At 34.7% G+C, this 19650-nt stretch overlaps 1 protein-coding gene across 6 annotated transcripts in view; it reads left to right on the forward strand.

Annotated features, from left to right (window-relative positions):
- CNTNAP2 (contactin associated protein 2) overlaps positions 1-19650 on the forward strand; it is a 1014544-nt gene that overhangs the window by 501155 nt on the left and 493739 nt on the right. For all 6 annotated transcript variants that reach the window (XM_086845653.1, XM_086845662.1, XM_086845669.1 and 3 more), the window contains one exon: positions 722-986. In XM_086845653.1, coding sequence (XP_086701779.1) covers positions 722-986 — 265 coding nt within the window. The remainder of the gene's footprint in view (positions 1-721; positions 987-19650) is intronic.

The following is a 19650-nucleotide window of genomic DNA, read 5'->3' on the forward strand; positions in this document are numbered from 1 at the left end:
ATCAACAAAGTTGACTGATCTTTTGTCAATTTCCTGAAGAATAATATTTTACAGTGTAGAAACTGCAGTTGCTTTTACAGACAAAATTACTTACTATCCAAAAATATTAGGTGCTGTTCATGATCAGCTACTCCAAATCCTTATGCTTCATGAATTGAAATATTAGCATATGTAGTATCATTTAGTTGAAAACATAACAGAGAGGCTGACTGTTCAGGTATTATACATCATTATTTTGGAACATCATGTATTGTATTGATTGACACCTTGATATCAGGGTATGGAAATCTGCATTAATTTTTTATACTGTTGTGTTTCTATGGGGACCACAGACAAGCCCAAGTTTATCTGTGATTAATTTCTTTATCTTTTAACTAGAAATATTAATGCTTTCATCTAATCTTGTTCTTAGACTACAACTCTTCAGGGCCAGCTGTCTGTTATTTGTGTATGTACACTATAAAATACAATGGGGCCTGTGCTAGAAAAAACCAGAAAAATTGGTAACTATTATAATAATAACAATAATGATAACATTAACAGCACATCTTTAAATGCAGTGTGCATTGATCACAGTAGTCTCTAGGCTGAATGAAATCTAGAATACTTTCATAGAGGTAGCTATGAATTTAGTGGAATTTTACCATTTTTCTTTTTTCTACTTTTTTTTTTCTTTTTTTTACTTTTCTTCTTTTTTTTTTGTCTTTTGTGTTTTACTTAGGGAAATTTAAGTTTTTCTTGTGTGGAGCCACATACAGTGCCTGTCTTTTTCAATGCCACCAGTTACCTTGAGGTTCCTGGTCGTCCAAGCCAGGATCTGTTCTCAGTCAGTTTCCTCTTCCGGACCTGGAACCCAAATGGACTTCTTCTCTTCAGCAACTTTGCAGATGAGCTGGGGAATGTTGAGATTGACATAAATGAAGGCAAAGTCAGTGTCCATATCAACGTCACCCAGGTGAAGAAGAACCGGATAGACATCTCATCAGGTAAGTGTGTTTTGGGATTTTTTATTCTAGGTGTAGTCTAATAATTAAGCTGTTCTTCATAATTTCAAGTAATTAGGGGATCTCTCATAAAAAAAGGAAATCCATTCATACCATAATTATTTGTCTGGATTTTTTAGATCTGTATAGCTACCCCACAGAAACTTAGACTTATTTCAATACATCATTATTATTTTGTTGCAACACGCATTTCATTGCCCTTGTAATTAATTGTGTATGTGAACATAGAAAAGGAAAATATGGTATCTGCCAGGTAAGGCTTCAGAAAGAATGCTGTGGTACAGTAAATATCACAGCAAACTTCTTTTTCCCGTCTTCTGCAGGGAATTTACAGATGCCATGATATAAACCTACTGGGTTTTCTAGAAGTCAAAATGGTCAGCCTTTGGCACAAAGATTTCTGACTGTTGTGGTCCTGTTGATAAAAGGTGCACAGTTTTTTCACTGGCTATTTTTAACAGCTGACAAAGGAGAATTTCTCATAGTTAAGTGTGCAGCCTTCTGCATGTGTAGGATATGAATAGTGCTATAGTGTATTAATGGACTCTACTGGGAGGATTGCAGACTGGTTATCACAAAATATTAGACTAACTAAAACCACAGCCTCAATGCAAATCTGGTTTGGGTTTCATATTTGTTGTATTTCGGCCTATCACCTGTAATTGCATATTTTTCCAAGAGCAAGTTAAAGTCTCTTAGTCTTTATTCTATATGCTTCTCATAATTTACAAACTTTCTTACATTAGCAGCTTTAATGTCAGTTCTCAAGATAACATGGGGGCATCAGTATGCCATTCTGGGTCACAGTGTAATACTGGTTATAGAAGCAGTAGCTGCACTGACTGGTAGGACTCCCATGAGAGAGCTGTAAGCTGATGTGAAGCAGTTGGCAGAGTCTTGTTCCTTCACAGCTCTGCAGTAAAGGTACTTATATGGAACACAGTTCTGGTTTGTCTGGTTTTTTTGTGAAAATTTTCTTTGAATACCTTAAAGTTGCATGTACTGACTCAGGGAGCTGTAATTTAACAGGCACAGATTTGAGGTAAACAGGAGAGTCTAGCCTTCCAGTTTTTCAAATACAGTTTATTTCCCACATTTTTCACTGGTAGCTGGGCACTGCTAACCTCCTTACCTAACTACTGCTTTATGAAGTGCTTCTTGTGACAAGGAGGAGTCAGACAGTAGGAGAAAAAGTTTTTCTTGTTGACTTGACAGAACTTTCATACCTAATTCATGTGATCATTTTTTTAAGGAGAGAAAGGCAGCTGCAATTTTATATATTTTGATGACACTTTGCAAAAGTAGAAATGAAATAATTATGCATAGAAGTGCAGTGAATGAAGGGATGCAACACTAGAATGATCAAATAAAAAGCAGAAATGCAAAACGTTTAACTTCTGTGTAAATGCAGTGATCATGAGAGGTTACACAGCATGCTGTGGGAAAACATTTGGATAATAGTAGGTGATTCATTGCAATCCTGAAGCAGACATTGCTTAGCATTTAAAATCGGAGAAATTGAGAGCTGCCATCAGGCAGTCTGTTCTTAGCAGTTTTCTTTGTCTCTCAGAGATCCTTCCCTGCTGTCTGTTCAGTTTTTCTCAGGGATCATTCTTTCACAGTGCTAGCAGATCCCAGCTAGAGTCTCATTTCATGACATTCTTTGGTCTTCAAAAAGGCACTTAATTGTTCCTTCATTTATTTTACTGCATGTCCTACCTGCTGGAGATTTCACTGCATTCAGTTTTCCATTCAATTCCCTCAGTGTCTTGATCAATTTCCTTCATCTTTATTGGCAGGATAAGTCATCCCACTACTTTATTCTTGAAATATGTAAAAGAAAAATAACCCTGTTATAATTATTAGAATGGCCTTGTGTGTCTGAAGCTTCTTCACTTATTGTTTGGGGTTCAAAATTACCTTCAGCATGAGAAATTCCTACTGTCTGTCGTGCCTTAGTTACCTCTCTCATTCTGTTGTTACTACATTTAAAAAAGCACAGTTGATATCCACATCCAGCAGTTTCTAGAAGTTTTCTAGAAACTGCATCCATCTAGTAGTTTCTAGAAAATTTTCTATAGATAACTTCTGGTTTTGGCAAAATACATTTTATTTTCTTCTTTGATTACATTACCTTGGTGCTCCTTTCATGTCTTCAGTCACTTTCAAACCACAACTCAACTCTACACATCTGATAATTAAATCTATCCATATTATGAACATTTCATATTTATTTTGCGTGGGCTGGAAAGAATCAGGGATGATTATATATATTGTAGTATATATAGTATGTATGAATTTTGTGTTAGAATTAAAAAGCAACAGACTTTTGTGTTTTGTGACTAGTCCATGACCTGCCCTTGGTTTCAGAGAGGTAAATGGTAGAGGAAATAAAGAGCTGGTAAAAAACAGTAATAAAGGTTTTACTGTGTTAGTAAGGTTTACACTCTGATGCCCATAACAAAATGCTGAGTGTAACAGAGTATTTTACATTAATTTGCACATGAACTTTGTTTGTATTACATATGGGAAGGACAAAGACGATTAGCCCTTGTAGTTACACTTACTGTCTGACTGTCTTCCTGAGCAAATTATTTTCTTTTTTTCATCATCTTGCCAATTATACTTTCAAAACGTGTTTCTAAGCAGTCCTGCCCTGCCCAGAATTCTGTTAAGCATCCAGTAAGCACTGCTTAGCTGTAAACAGACTGGTAAAATCTTGTACAAAGTCAATAACTTTGATTTTGCTTTTTTCTTACATTAATCTCATTAAAATGTGCATTTGATTGATGAGAGTTATATTAATAAACTTGCTGTTAGTAAGAGTAAAATCAGGCCCACAGAGAGCTGAAATAAAGATTTAATTAGAGGAAATAAGGTACTGACTGTGCAGAATAACACAGGTGAAATTCTTAAAGCTTGTGTATAAATCAAGAGCTAAACATCCTATTGACTTTTTCTCTTCAAAGTAAACTTTGATTAATATCTTTACAATTGTGTGTGGCCCAGCATATGGATTAATAATAGGAGAGAATCTCAGAAAACAGTGAAGAGATAAATCTTTACTGCTCTGTATAGCTTTGGACTAAATTCTTGGTTTTGTCATTATGAGATTCAGGCAGACTTCCTAGAAATTATTGGATTTACACAAGGGATTGCTGGAAGAAATGCTAGGCTGACAAGACGGAAGAAAGATGTGATCATGATTTTAGAGCTTTCTGAAAGCAGATTCCAATATAGTTTTGCATATTAATGGATTGTGATATTCTGCTGCGGTTTAAAAGTAATTTATTTTGAATACATACTAAGAACCTACTCAATATTTGTAATCTTGGAAATTAGAATAAGTTGTTGATGAAGTTGTATTTATTTATAAGCTTCAACAAGCTAATGTCTTCTTTCTAGAGCACAGAAAAATCAGCAACTTAAAAATGTCATACTCTCAAGTGTATCTTGGCTATAAAAACTTTTTATGAAACTTTTCCCAAAGCCATATGCAAATGCAGTTCATTGCAGGGTTAAGCCACAGCCTGTGTCCCTGTTGCCTCCTTTTCTTCCACTTAGTTTTATCTACCTGCTTCAGCAACTTAACCCAAATTCCTTCCTAATGAAACCGAACTTTTCTGAAGTTTTCAACATGGGGAAAAAATGGGTTACGTTAAAAAACACAGAGGGTATTGCTTAGTTCAAAGAAACAATAGTAACATATAAAACAACACTCCTGAGGAATCATCTAATGGCTTTACAACACATTTTTAAAGCAAACCCCAAATCCCTGTTTCAATATAGAACATCTCTGCCTCTTGAGAAAAGGCTGGATTTTCATGATGGCAGATTCTAAAATAATCTCTTGATTTATCCTCTGTTTATTTTCTCACTCATCTTTTCATAGGCAGTTTTGACCTTTCGTATCTAAGCACTCTCTCCTCTACTTAAATACTAGATGGTCCATAAAGATCCCTTGGATTTTACCCTACAGTACAGATGATAAGTCATTACAAAAAGGACATAATATCCTTCAGCCCATAAGAAACAGAGAAATTTTCAGTGTTTAAAATCTCCTGTCTTAAACTTGAATTCATCTGCTTGAAGCTTCTTTTTTCCTCCTCCAAATCTATTAGTTAACATCTTGTATTAGCTGCTGCTCAAGACTTTAGTTCAGTTCCTCCTGTCAAGCATAAACTTATTAAAAGTTGGGATATGGATATCTTTTTGTCATATTTATCTGTATTAAATAAATCATCCTTCTCCCTGTGGAATCTCTGGGAAGCTTTCCACCCTTCTGTCTTTCTGCTAGATCTCGAGTCATCTGAATTGCAGTTCATTTATATTTTAGACCTTGGGTTAAGATAGCATCCTTCAGGTAATAAAATGTCTCTGTCTGACAGATCTAAAGTGGTGCTCTTCTAGTGACAATTCCCTGGGGCACTTTATAAGAAGTATTTTTGCTTTGGTGGTTAAATGAAGGTTTAAATAGGGAATGTGTATACACAGAGCACAAGTGCACTTCTGGTGCAAAGATAACATTTCCCACCAGGTCTTTTTCAAATTACTGGTAGTAGGTTATACACTGAATGTTAGTAAGTGGAGGGAGATCCCCCTGAGGCACTTGTCAGCATGACTGAGATGAGAGACAGAAATTGTGTCCATGAAAGACAGAATGATGACTTAGCATCAGACAAGTCTCAATATTAGAAACTTAGAATGTTCAGATAGCCAGGTTTGTCCCCCCTTTTCTCTCTGTATATTTTTGGCTATTGACCTTAAGCACTGAATGCTGCTACATGAATAGGCATTCATGAGTTTCACAGAAAGGAGACACAGAAACACTTGTAGTAGTTATGGTTATTTTTTTGACATTTTCCTTGTAGTCTGGTTTAGCATCTCAGTACAGTAGACTTAAACCAATCAGATCAAGAAATAGAATTCCTGATTGCAGGCTTTCTTTGTCTAAGAAAACTGATGAGTTTAGTTCAGGGGTTTGTGAATTCTGCTTCATCAGTCACTGATTTTCACTGGAGAGTTGCCTATAAAGCACAAGCTATTCCTTGTAAAGCTTAGATGGTGCCTTTTTCAGATATTTCCCTGAGAACAATGGAATTCTTTATTATTTGCACTGACACTTTGCAAGTATGGAGGACACCAAGAATCAATAAACTAGGGTGTTGTCTTTGATAATCTTTCTCAATTTATACAGGAGGCTGAAGTTCAGCTTACTTGTTTTGGTCTCTTTTCCTCTGGGCTGTTGAACAGATTTAGATGAGACCTTTGCTGATCACTATTTTAGCATGAAAGATGAGATAAGGCTTTTTACAATTACTATTTGAACACTCACTTTGTTGCACTGAATTTCTTTCAGGACAAAAACTCTGAAATAATCGGTGGTTAAATGATAATCCTAATTTGCTGCTAGAAGGAGTGTAACTTACGTGAGTAGATCTGGTCAGAACTGGAAACATACCCTTCTAACTCTTGTTTAATTCAGTAAGTTTGACAGGAAGTGGACTCAATTTTTGTTGCTTTCCATGTTGCCTTTTCTTACTACACCTGCATCAGTTATTGCTAGTCTGCACACATTTCAAGTGTGAAAATTTTGGTTTTGACTTTGATGAATGGAAGATAAGCCTCTTAGCTCTGAATGCTACAGAGGTGCCCAGTATTTTGCAGTTACCTAAAGAACATAGATTTTCACTTCTGTGGATTCTCTGTTTGCATATTTCTGTCGTATGCAAAAGAGCATGAAGAGACTTGTCTCTAAAGATTGCTTTATCAAGCCAAGGATGCTCATTTAAAACCAGCATTACTTCTTGGATCAGAAAGATGGTGTTGCTGGAACAGACACTATTAAATATACTTAAGTTTACATTTTTAAGTCTTCCAGGATTTACACGTACTGATAGAAGTGCGCATGCAGGAGGCTTTTTTTTTTCCATTATTACTTTCTTTTTAAATTATAATAAAGAAATAAACAAAAGGATACAATAAAGCATGGAGCTATAGTTATATTTGTTGTGTTTATGTACAACTCAACAGCAGTATTCCCAGAACACCACAAAGTATTCATATTATATAAAGGAAAATGAAAGGAATGTTTTCTAATATCAGAAAGACTGCATAGCCAAAATATGATATTCTTTCCCCCAATGTACTAGTTTGCCACCTCTGCCTCTTCCTTCGTAAGGGTGGTTCTTGGAGAAAGCCCATTTCCAGGATTCCCACAGCTATGCTGACCAAGGTTTGTCATAGATGGCAACATGATGGCAACCACACAATAGAGTCAGCCAGATCTTTCAGCAATGGTACAAATACCTTCCAGCCCCATTTACATTTCCTAATTATGGAAAAACACGTGTTGCTGTAAATGACAGTATGTAGTGGTTCCTGTATATTCTTCTGTAACTGTTAGTATTATTGGAGAAATGTTATCGGATATCGTGCTGTCTTAGCTCTTTAGTTTACCTTGTAGCAGATTTAATTTTGAATGCAATCTAGTGACAAAAAGTACAAAATCTATTTGAAGTGTGTTTTTTACTTCTCTTCTATTTGAGGGAGAAGTAGTTGACTAAGCACATCTCGTGATAACCCAGCATGTGATTAACCATTTTTAATAACTTAAAGATATACTTCTACAGCCTATTTATTTTGGCAGTTATGATGTTCTGTGACTGGCTATGAGTAAGTGGAGTAGCAGAAGGTGAAAGGAATGCAGTCACTTTTTAATCGATAGTATAAGTTACAGTCACTGTACATATGTATATGAACAATTGTGCATACAGCCATGTGTCAGTCAGAGAGTTTACTCAGCTAATTTGCCAGCTACAACTAGCTGGAAGTTCACAGATCATTATTTGGTAAAAAAGTAAAACCATTTGAATGTATTCAGGAGACCCAGGGTGCTTCTTGTTTCATCTCAAGGTCCTGTAGCTATAACTGCCCCCATTGGACACAGGCTGCATAATTTCTAGGATATCATCTTCCTACAGGATCAATAGTTTCTCCACAGTCAGCACTGAGATCCAGGAATAGTTCAGTAGTTAGACTGTTCTGGAGTCTGTCTATTACAATAGACTGTATGGACAAAACAGTTCTTACTCTGCCAGCCTGGCTTGTCCTCCAACACATCTCTGCAAGAGTTTGTCCTCTTACAGATTCTTATGCCCCTTCCTTCCATCCCTCCTGCCCTTCCTCCTTCTGCACACACAACATATTCTGGATGTCACTGCTTAAACAGTGCAAAAATCACGGGTTATGAGGAGGTAACATTATTAATATTTATCACTTTAAAAGAGATGCACATTTTTAGAGTCAGAGAGGACACGGAGGGTCAGGGGGAGAGCTGAGTTGTTGTGACAAGGCTGCTGTAGCTGTGTCCATGTGATGCTAATGACAGGACAGGCAGGAGCTGTCAGTGATGGGGCTTTCACAGTGTGGGCATCTGGATCAACAGGATGAAGTCCCAGGGCACTGGTCCACAAACAGTGGTGTCAGAAATGGATCATTCCTTGGGACTGGCTACTAAGATGGTACAGACACATCCTACCATAAGAAATTACAGCAGAGAGGGTGAAGAATAGGAGTTGGCTTACAGATGTAGTAACAAAGGGAAAGTTCTCAGATTTGGAAAAATGGTCTGCCATCACCTCATTTACTCAAAATTTATTGTTTTAGAAAAATCTTCGTTGGTCATAAAACCTTGTTGGTGTAAAAAAGCGATTGTTATGGTTTTAAAACAAAAGGAGAGGGGAGAATAAAAAATACTAGAGACTCAGTCTCCAGTTAGAACACAGGATATTCAGTTTCTGTAAACTTAGATAACCGTTTAGAGACAGATTGGGAGATCAAAAGTCTTGAACATATCCTATGTAACAAGTATGGTACAGAATCTTCAAGCAATGTGCACAACACTATAGTATGAAGCTATCAACTATGTAAATTAAACCAGCCAGTGCTCTTTTCACCTTTCCGTCTTATCCAAATGCAAGGGAAAGAAAGAATTTTCTTTACTTTTAAAGTCAGAATTTGCAGCATTTGCACTTTGAATAAAACCAGGAATAGTCTTTCTAGAGCAAATGTCCTTGCAAGTAACTTGAGTTTTTCCAACTTTTAATTTTTAATCTAATTTATCACTAATCCTCAAGTAGGTGTTCACAACATCTCTAGCCTATTACTTACAAGAAAATAATTAAAATTCATTGTAATATTAAACACAATTCTTTTTCAGGGGGAAACATGACCTAATTACCGGCACGGAACTTTAATTTATGTGCTGGGAACTGACACTCAATATCTTCTTTTTCATTGCTATTCAGGAACCTGTAAAATAGATAATTATCTGTGACAGGTTTCTGGCAGTCTCTCTTGGTTTGACAGTGTTATTTTAGAGAGAAGAGAAAGTCACTTTTGTATATAATGAAAGGAAAAGTTGTCAAGCATTCATACATATTTTATGCTGCATAAAACTTAAGTGCTAGAGGAAAGATTCTGTTTTCAGTCATGCCATTGTAAATTCATGTTGCTTGTGCTGACCTCCAGGCTTGCTTCAATGACACAGAATGGCATCTATCCCAAAGGATTAATTCTGTTTTTCACACAAGCAATGCAGCTCTTGTAAGTCAGCTTGGCCCTCACTGGGTTTTTTTTGGTTAGCACAGTCATGCACAACTGTGATGTGTATTTTGGCACTTTGGCATTTTCTACTGACATTGACAGAACTAGAAGCAATTTCTATCAAAGTACTTTCTTGAAATGGCATCAAGAATAGTCTGCATTGTCTATTTTTTTGATGGAAGCGGTAACTCTGCTGCAAAAATTGACTTTGGGAAAAAAACATTTTCTAGTTGTATGTTGCTAGCTCTGCCTTTACTCTGTTCTTGTAAAAGATGGTGAGTCCCTTCAGGCATTTTTGCACATTGTTTGTTTTCATTTCCAAATGTTGCTGAAACAGCATCACATGAGCACTGAGGTGAAACAGAGCAACCAAAGTAGTTTGGTTTCTGTAAGCTGAATGGAAGATGATATTGTCTTTTAAAAGCTTACTCATTAAGTTTATATATTTGATAGGGAGAAAAAAATCTCAATTCTCTTACTGTGAGGCAGCCACTGTAAAATACAGTTTATTATAGCAGTAACCAGTATCCACACATATGCTGTTTCACTTAGAAGTGAACAAAGTTCTATTCATATCCTTTGAAGACTTTTTCCTTAATAAAGAAAAACATGTTTAGAGTCATGACTTCCCCTATATCTTTTCCAAGAAATGTACAAATGTACAATGAATTTGAGGGATTCATTATTTTAAAATACAAAATAAACTTTACTTTCTTTTTGCAGATTCAAAGTAGTGGAACATTATATTGCATGCCCTCAAGCCTAAGGGCTTCATTGGCTGACCTTTTGTAGCTTTTTTAACAGCTCATTTTCTGCATCTTCACACATACATTAAAACAAACTGGCAAGTGGAATTAACTTTCCCAGAGCAGTAGCAGGAGATTTCTAGCAGAAGAAAAAAACATTCTTAACATTCTACTGTTGGTACTTAGATAATTACCTGTGAACACCATAATAGCTAATGCCATGTCTCTGGGTTCTGGAATTTGCAAACAGGGCTGATATTCTTGGCTATAATGAATATGGGAAAGAATAAAGTGGTGCAGAGGAATCTTTGGGAGGTTTAGGCTGGTTTCTATAGCATTGGAAACAAGTGATGCTTCATCAAATTTGCTGTATGATAAAGATTTGCTGTATGCTAAGCAAGAATATCTTGTCCCAGGGGAATGATCTTCGTCTTCTGGAGCATCTTCCAAAGGCACAGAAATGAGCACAACATAGCTCTGCCTTCTTTACCTTTTCAGGTTTCTGTGAAAAATATTTATATATAAATATATAAATATATAAATATTTATTATATTTATATATATTTATTATATTTATATATTTATTATATTTATATAAATATTCTATATTTATATACGTATATATATAGAAAAATATATATTTATATTTATTTTTATATATATATATATATATTATATATATATATACACACATATGTATCTGTCTGCAGAGAGAGAGAGAGAGATGATGTTTTATTGGCTGCACCCTGTAAAAACAAGAAAAAAAATAAATAACAAAACACACAAAATAAAAACCCCAAATAAATTACTAAAACATTTTGTTTTTCTTTGGCAGGATGACCCTAAGTTACATTTTTATTGAACAAACTTGGAGCACTAAGAATGCACTTACCTTTTCTATCTTTTTCTTTTTTTTCTAGCTTTAAGCAGTACAGTATGAAGTGTTCTTTTCTGATTTTTTTTTTTTGCAAGAAAATGCTGTTATCAATATGATATTTATTTCATCTTTCTTTTAATAAAATGTTTACTACAGCAGGTTGTTATCTTTGGGAAACTTTTTTTTTTTAAGCTTCATAAGAAAAAGCTTCATAAGCTTCATAAAAAAACAGTGCCACTTTAGAGTTCCATTTCTTACTGAAAGTAAGGATTGTAATAACATTATGTTAATACTATTAGCTAATTTTTCTACTCATAATAAATAATTATGTTACTAGAAGCATTATAGTCCAGCCGGTCCCATATACCATTCAACTGGATTAGCATTTTGAGTGTTATTTCTTCACCATGTCAGGAATCTCTGATCAGTGTTAGAGGTTATTAATTTCCACAAGGCTATTTCATAATAAGAACAAGGTTTTGTACTTTTAAATAATGACAAAAAACCCCATATAGAAGTAGCAAATATCTGAAATATTATCATTCAATAAGAAAAATCCATTTACATCATCTTAGGAAGACACTGCTCTCACCTGTTGCTCCAGATGCTCTGCAGCTGGATACAACATCTTAAGTTCTTTTTTTTGGCAGAAAGACTGATTGGCCATTACATTTTTTGAAGGCTTCATCAGGCATTTTCAATATTATGTCTCCCTGCCATTCCTGTAATCATGAATCAGAGCCAATGTCACCAGGATTTTTCTAAGTGGTGAGGCATTGAACAGTCATGATAAGGGAATGCAGCAGGTCTGTGGAAATATTTGGATTTTCTCAAGCAGGCTTTTTTTCCCAAGATTTTCATGTCTTACTTTGTGCTACTGGTACTCAATCATTATTTCTAAGAGTGAGCAAAAAAGGGCTGTACCAAGGAAAGAGATGTTAGGTGTATCACATAACTGTACACAGGAGCAGATAGAGGTTGGGAGATGACTTAAGGCTGCATAAAAATTTTTTGCAAACATGCTTAAATATATATGTGTATATATATATATATATGTGTGTGTGTGTGTGTATAATATTATATTTGTTTTATTTGTTTTATGTCTTATATTGGTAGCTCTGCAAGAAGTTAGGAAGAAATGTGTTAGTTTACTTCTTCCTGATTTTACTGATTATGGAATCTTTTATTCAGCTTTGGTTTGTTAACACAGATGTACTACTTATTCCTTAGTTACTACAGCTTCTTTAGAAATTTCCTCACATATGGTGTTAAATTCTCATTGACAAATATGCAGAGAAAATAAGCTTTGCTAATGTACAAGCATTTCCTGTGTACAAACAAGTGAAGAGAATAGCTTAACTGTTTTTATCTTTTAAAATATGTGTTATTTTTATGCAAGTAGTCTAAGTTCCAATACGATGCTCTTAGAATATGTCCTCAGAACAATTTGAGCATCTACATTGAATATAAAGGTACAAGTGGGAAAAGGAATTATACAGTTCTAGCTCAACAATAGTGGATTTTTTTCTTTTTTTTCCCCATTTTTTCTTTTTTTCTTTTCAAACAATAACTATATTAAACATGTAGCTTGTTTCTTAAAGTAAATTCAAATTCTATAGAACTTTTATAAACCATAAGGATTTGCCCTCATCAACTTCTAATGAAAGACAATTTTAAAAATCTTGAAAGAATTCAGTAACATTTCAGAAATCTTTTAAATCATAAACATAGTAACATTCAGTACTGATGTTGCTTTTATATAAATAGTACCTTTAATAGCTCTTTCTTGTATCATATTTTACATTCACAAGAGGAATTTTTCCTTTCATTTTAATTATCTATGGAAAAGACATTTGTATGTTCATTTATTTTGCCCAAGTGTTGTAAAGAAGAATTATTTAATACTATTAATAATTTCTGTGAAATTAATTTTCTTTTGATATTGATTGAATTAAATGGATATGCATTGTCATAAAAGTGATGAGCAAACTGTAGTAGGCGTAAAATTAAGAATGTACCCTTGAATTATTCATAATTTAAAAGAAATTGTATTCTTAAATAACATTCTTAATTTTCTGGGTCTCATTGACATTGCTATAACAGAGCTGAGTTGAAAGAAATTATCATATTCAATAGTTCAAGTTTAGTTTGGATCAAAACTTGTAACTCAGATCTGGTTTTGTCATTCATTAAGTTTATCCTGGAATTTAAATATCCTTAATCATAAGCAAACATGAAAATTTATTGACTTTAAAATCTGATTACACTGACACCCTGAATTAGCAATGGGGTATGAAACATTGCAGTAGATCAATTTTTTGACCATTGTGTGTAATGGTTTATACACTTAGCATATCAGAAGCCCAAAATAACATCTTGTCTCCAGTCCAAAACAGTACAGTCTCATAAGAAAACCGGTATTATATTATTTTGAGTTGTTGAGGTCTTTGATAGCTGCCATGTAACCTCTGTTCACACTGGAAACAGTAGAAATTTGTGCATTGTAGTTAAGAGCCCAGAAAGGCAGTGGTGCTGACACTTCCAGTCCTGAAGTCAAAATCAGTCAAAATCCCAGGCCAAATTAAATCAAGTGAGAATTTGAATTTGACAAAAGGCTTTGCAATACACCTTTTTTTTTTTTTTTTTTTAAACCCAGTTATTTGAAAGTTACTCTTCAGATTATCTAAGCACAGCAGCAAAAGGTCCAAGAACGTGCAAGGTCCTTTCCTCTGAGTATTCACAGCAGCTCACACCATGTCAATGATGCCTGTCTGGTGCTTGTCAGCACTGTCAGGACTCACTGCCTGCTTCTGGAAGTTCTATTTTCAGTTCATTCCATATTCATTTAATGTAAAAGGCAGGTGAGGGGGAGTGACAAGAGGGATCAGAAAGCCCTTCTCCAGAACCTTACTTGTTATCATTTGATCCTTTGAGATTTAGCCTGTCAACTTAAAAACTTTATTTCACAGTATTTGAAGTTTTTGCATTGCAAAGAGCTGGTTGGGGGTATAAAATTTGACTAAGATCTGCAGTTCTAGTCTCTTTACAATCTGATTATATTTATTATGGAAGTTAATTTGGAACTAGAAGTACTGCTACCTATATATATATATATATATATATAATTTTTTCTGCATATAAATTAGTGATATTCAACAGAAAAAGTTGTACCTGCTCTGACTGGTTGAGTCGTACTGATGTTCCTGTAGCCAAGCAGCAAAAAAAGAAATTGTTATTCATTTCAGATTAAACATGAGTTTGAAATATTGTGTCTTTTTATTTAAAGTGTCACATATTCATTAAACTAATATTTTTATGGTTTTTTTGTGCCAGAAATTCTTCTAATAGTACATTTTTAAAGGTGGTCACTGTCCAGGGTAGATGACTAGTAGATGAAATCCAGCTGAGTTCTACCACCTGTAGTCTTGAGAGACTGTCTGGCAGGTTACAAGGAAATGCCCCATGTCACTCATGAGTCAGGACTCTCACCTGTCCCACTCCAAAAGGGAGGAGCAGCAGTATTTTAGTACTTGCAGGATAAGATGTCATTGGCACTAAACTGTCAAGCCTGCAAGGGCCATTGAGGACATTCTACAAGTTAGCAATATACTGGAATAAATCTGTTGGTTTCTATAGATATAAATGCTCTTATGTTAAAAGAAAACTCTGCAATTTTCACTTGTTCTTAATCTGTTCAAGCCCTCCAAGAGTTAAATCACCCTGAGGTCACCCAAGCCCTCATATATGTATATGGACACAGCCCTTACCATGTGCACCCCATTTACTTTGAAGACAATATCAAAGCAAGCAGGATCCCTTGATATCTTTCTTTGTCATTCAAGCTCCTGAAACAAAAAGTGTGGAAGAGTGTAGCTCTGCAGAAGGTTTATAAGAATTTGTTCTTTTCCTTTCTCCTCTTGTTTGAGGAAAGTGAAAAAAAATTCCAGAGGTCTGGCAATTTTATTCCTTATGGCTCAATGAATGGATGACTTCAAATTCTGTGGTACTAATAAAATTATTGTGGGAATAATGCATGATACACCATCCTACTTAGAAATGGGACATGGTTCTGGGTAAGTGTTTAGCTCATCATTATGTATTTCAGCATTGGTAAAATGTTTTGTGCTGTCGAAGGACATTAAAAAGATTTGCTGAGTTTGTTGGATTTTTTTTTTTAAATTAGGAATGACCTTAATCAAATTTTAATGTTGTAAAAGCAAACATTAAGAAGTTGTTTTCTCATTGAAAATATGCTGAGTTACATTTCTTGTCCCATGCCACCATAATCAGTCTTTAAAATTATTTTTGGAATAGTAACTATGATGGAAAAAGCCACTTACCATATGCATAATGTAGCCAAATCTGATGGGTTTACTATATCTATCTCCTCAAGCAGACAGAATATTTTTCAGATTTTACTAAATTTTATCTCTTAGAATCAAATATTTAGTATAAATAAATAAATTAAATACAGAGGTTCATCATTATTATTTCTCATTATGAGAAACATATTGCACTTTGAAAAATAATCCTAAGAGAATAATTAATTTGCTTTTCATAAACTGATCATTGTTATATATTACTGTGTTGTAATTAACTAATATATCAAAAAACACCAGCATTATCAAATGATTCTTATTTTGACATGCAGACTCTTGCAATGTACAAACATGCAGACAAATGGGAACAACATCAATTGAAAACCTGTCTTATGAATGTGAATATCTGAAAAACCTTTAGGTTTTTAGTGGGCTTTAACAAAATATTTACTGTTTAGCACCTTTTTTTTGCATTTCTACTTCATCCATCATCTGAAGCCTGACATAATGTCATTCTTCTGAGTCAGTTTGGCAACAAATCAGGAAAACCCAAGCGATTACTCAAGCAAAGCATATGGAGAAGGTGGGGGAATATGAAAGGAGCCAAAGCAAAGTCTAATAAATTATATTTAAAACTTCAGCTCCTTCCTAGTTTGGTTGTGAAGGTACTAGATGAGTTTATCCGCAAGCTGGTAACCCTTCAGGCTCAATATTCCAGCTGCCTGTGTGGTAGAGAAATTATCTAGATTCTCAGAATTTTTATGAAGCTGACAGGAAGGAAATGTCACAGAATGTTTCTGTGCAAACCTTATGAATGTAATGACATTAAGAGAATACCATTCTTCAGTGATAAAAATCTGTGCCTGTAACTGAGCATCCTATGAAACAATATTAAGAGCACAAAAGGATAAGTTTTAAAAAACCTTGAGTCCAGTCCTTGCACATTGTGAAATGGCCTTTTAGGTTGAAACTGGTTTTAAGATTTTTCATGTCCTTTGAGCTTCTGAGAACTCAACAGCTTATGATGATTTTTTTTCCAGTATATTTTGTTTTAGTAGTAGATGAGATCATCTTGTAATCACTTTTCTCCAGGACTTGTGTCCTTCAGTAAAGCCAAACATACATTAAGGTGCAATATAAGCACAAGTTAGTGGCATGAATTGTTGTCTGCTGTGAGAACTGGGAGGAATAAGCACCACATGTCTCTGCTACTGTTTCCAGAGAAACTTACTTTTTCCACTGCTGGTTCCTTATTCTTCAAAAGGCAAAGTGAGAAGAAGATTATGCCTCAGAAAACACGAAGAAAAGGGTTATTCAGGCAACTAGCTGTGGATAACAGAGGCCAGATAATGTACCCAACCACTTCCAGCATTCTGCAAGAGCTGTATATTACAGACCTAACATGAGGAAGGAGTTTCCTTTGGAAGGCAAAGCTGAAAGGAATCCTATTTCCTTCAGCAGCAGGGAACAGCATGAGAAAATGTTTGTGGAGAGCAGTGGAGGAAGATGGAATGAGGAGAATCAGAGTTTCTCTTTGTAGATAACAGTGAAGTTGTCTGTCCTTACAAAAAGGCTGATGTGGAATGTTTTATGTTTGTTGCTGCTTGATAGTAGCAGCTTTCCTTATCCAAAGTAAGATTATTACTTGTGTGTTTCTATCAGTGTCTTATGGGAATACTGGAATGATACAGGAATGATAGATTAAGTATAGGCAAATGTCCTGACTGTATTCCCTACCAAAGTTGAGGGATAATTTTTTGTATTCCACACTGAGCTTCATGATGTGTTACACTGATGAGTAGTGCTCTAGCAGTCTCATGTCTTTTATGGATGAATGTATGACATACAAAAGTACCTTTGGCTGAAGTGCAGCCATGCCTTCAGTGTCTGAAGTAAGGATGCACTGGTCCAAAACTGATAGGTGTTCTGTGTTTGACTCAAATGTATTACAGAACAGCAAGTTGTCATTTTTTATATATATATATATAAGCTATGAGGAGGGAAAGAACTTACAATTGTCAGAGTTGTCCAAAGATTGAAAAGATAAATTGGTTTCAGGCAATTATAAGAAATCCTCTAAAAGCATGCATGAAGTTATAGATAACACTCCTCAAACTTACAGTCTTGATGTACTTTTCATCACAGTTTTCTGTGTCATACTTCTTGCAGATTCAGATGCTAGAATAGCTGGAACATGCTTGGTTCAGGATGTCAGGCAGTAATATATTCTTGATTTTTTTTGTAGTCTTTCTTTAGTGTGGGTCTTCAGACTGGGAATACAACATTCAGCATTTTTGTGAACAATACATAGTGCAGTGGTTTTAATACATCACCAATAGTGAGTAAATTTATATTTTTTTTAATTTCCAAGCCATAAAAAAATAAACCTCTTAGATATTTTGTCCTTAATGGTGTGATTTTGATGACTCTTGACTGTCCAGTTTCCCCTAAAAATCTCTCTAATCATTATTTTTATCTAATTTCTTACTTACTCAGATATATTTTTTAATTCATTTGTGGACCACACTTTAGTCTAACATACAATTCTCCATATTTTTTTCCATTCATAGTATTTTGCTTTGCATCTTCTTCATTTTATATATGTAGAGTAAAACCAACCAAAACAGTGTTATGGGAACTAAAGAGGAGAGCTCTGAAAATGCAAAGACACATATTAATTTTAACAACATGGGTGATTTCACAAGCATAAATAAATTTGGAAAAGTATTAATTTTCTGGAAGCACTTCAGTAGTGTAGCTATCAGGGAGGTATAACATCATTTTAAGAGTAAGGATAATTATTGGGATAGTAATAAGGGGGTATAAACTGTCCATGGATAACTTTAGATTATAATTCAGAAGAGTAGAGCAGAACAGGTACAACAATAATGCTCTGGTGGGTCCAGATTGTAGCAGCTAGAAGGGTTCCCATCAAGTGCTGAATGTAAAAATGTGTGTTCCTGCAGAACTGAATTCACAGCTGTAATACAAAAAGAAAAATGATGCTGGTCCTTAGTATCCTTTCTCTTCTTGGCAAACTCATCTTGCAGCATAACTGTTTGGATTTATTTTTACAATGCCGAGTTAAACTTAGAGTCAAATTCTGTCAAGTTTGCCCACTTGCTCGTAGTGCATTAGTGTCTTCCTTTTATTCACTGATGATTAGTACTTGTGGAAAAAAAATCATAACAACAAAACAGCCCCAAACCCAAACAAAGCCTACTATAATTACTTAAGCACATTTCCTCAGAAATACTATTTGCAGCTCAGCAAGCTGTGCTATGTGCTGCTTACAGACCTTTTCACTAGCCTCAATTTTCTTGCCAGACTGGGCTTCCTATCTTTTGGGCCAGATTTTCCTTCCCTTGCATAAATTCTTTTATCTCTTCTACCCAGTCCAGTTAGCAAGGTCTTAAAATATGAACATCCATTGATCTTTTGTCACATACTGTATCTTTTCGCCTCTGTGGGCATACGGGTCATTAAAATCCATATTTTTTATCTACTCTATATATTTAAGTTTTTTTACCATTACTTTTATTTTCTGCCCAGAAAATATAGTTCTCCTCTGTCTGGAATCTTCAGCGTGTTTCTGCTTCTTTGCTACTTTTAATTTCCTTTTTATGTCTAAGAAGAATATTGAAAAGAGTAAAATTGATGTTTGTCAAGTTTATATACATTTTCTTGAGTTTTTAACAATGAGATAAAGTTTAGCAGGATTTCTTTGTAATAACTCAGCACTACAAATTATTCTCTTTTTCTCTAGGTAAGAAATAAAACAGCGGACCTTTTCACCCATATTTACTACATTGATTTACACATTTATTTTCTGGAATGTAGTGATGGGTGAAGGTGGGACTGAAATTCTCTTTAATGCTACAGGTAGCTGAAGAACAGCTATATAGGTTAAGCTCTACTGGTTTGCAAATAAACTGTAATAGATCATGTTTCTATAAATAGTAGTGTCCATTAAATGTTATTAACCAGTAGTAGATAGATCATAAATAACCACCATAAATAGTGGTATATTTTTAATGTTGTTACCATCACATAATTTATGTGTCAGGTCATCATAACAAAAGTAAGAGGCAGTTTTT

Source organism: Cyanistes caeruleus, chromosome 1, assembly GCF_971803275.1.
Source record: "Cyanistes caeruleus chromosome 1, bCyaCae1.hap1.1, whole genome shotgun sequence".
Lineage (NCBI taxonomy): Eukaryota > Metazoa > Chordata > Aves > Passeriformes > Paridae > Cyanistes > Cyanistes caeruleus.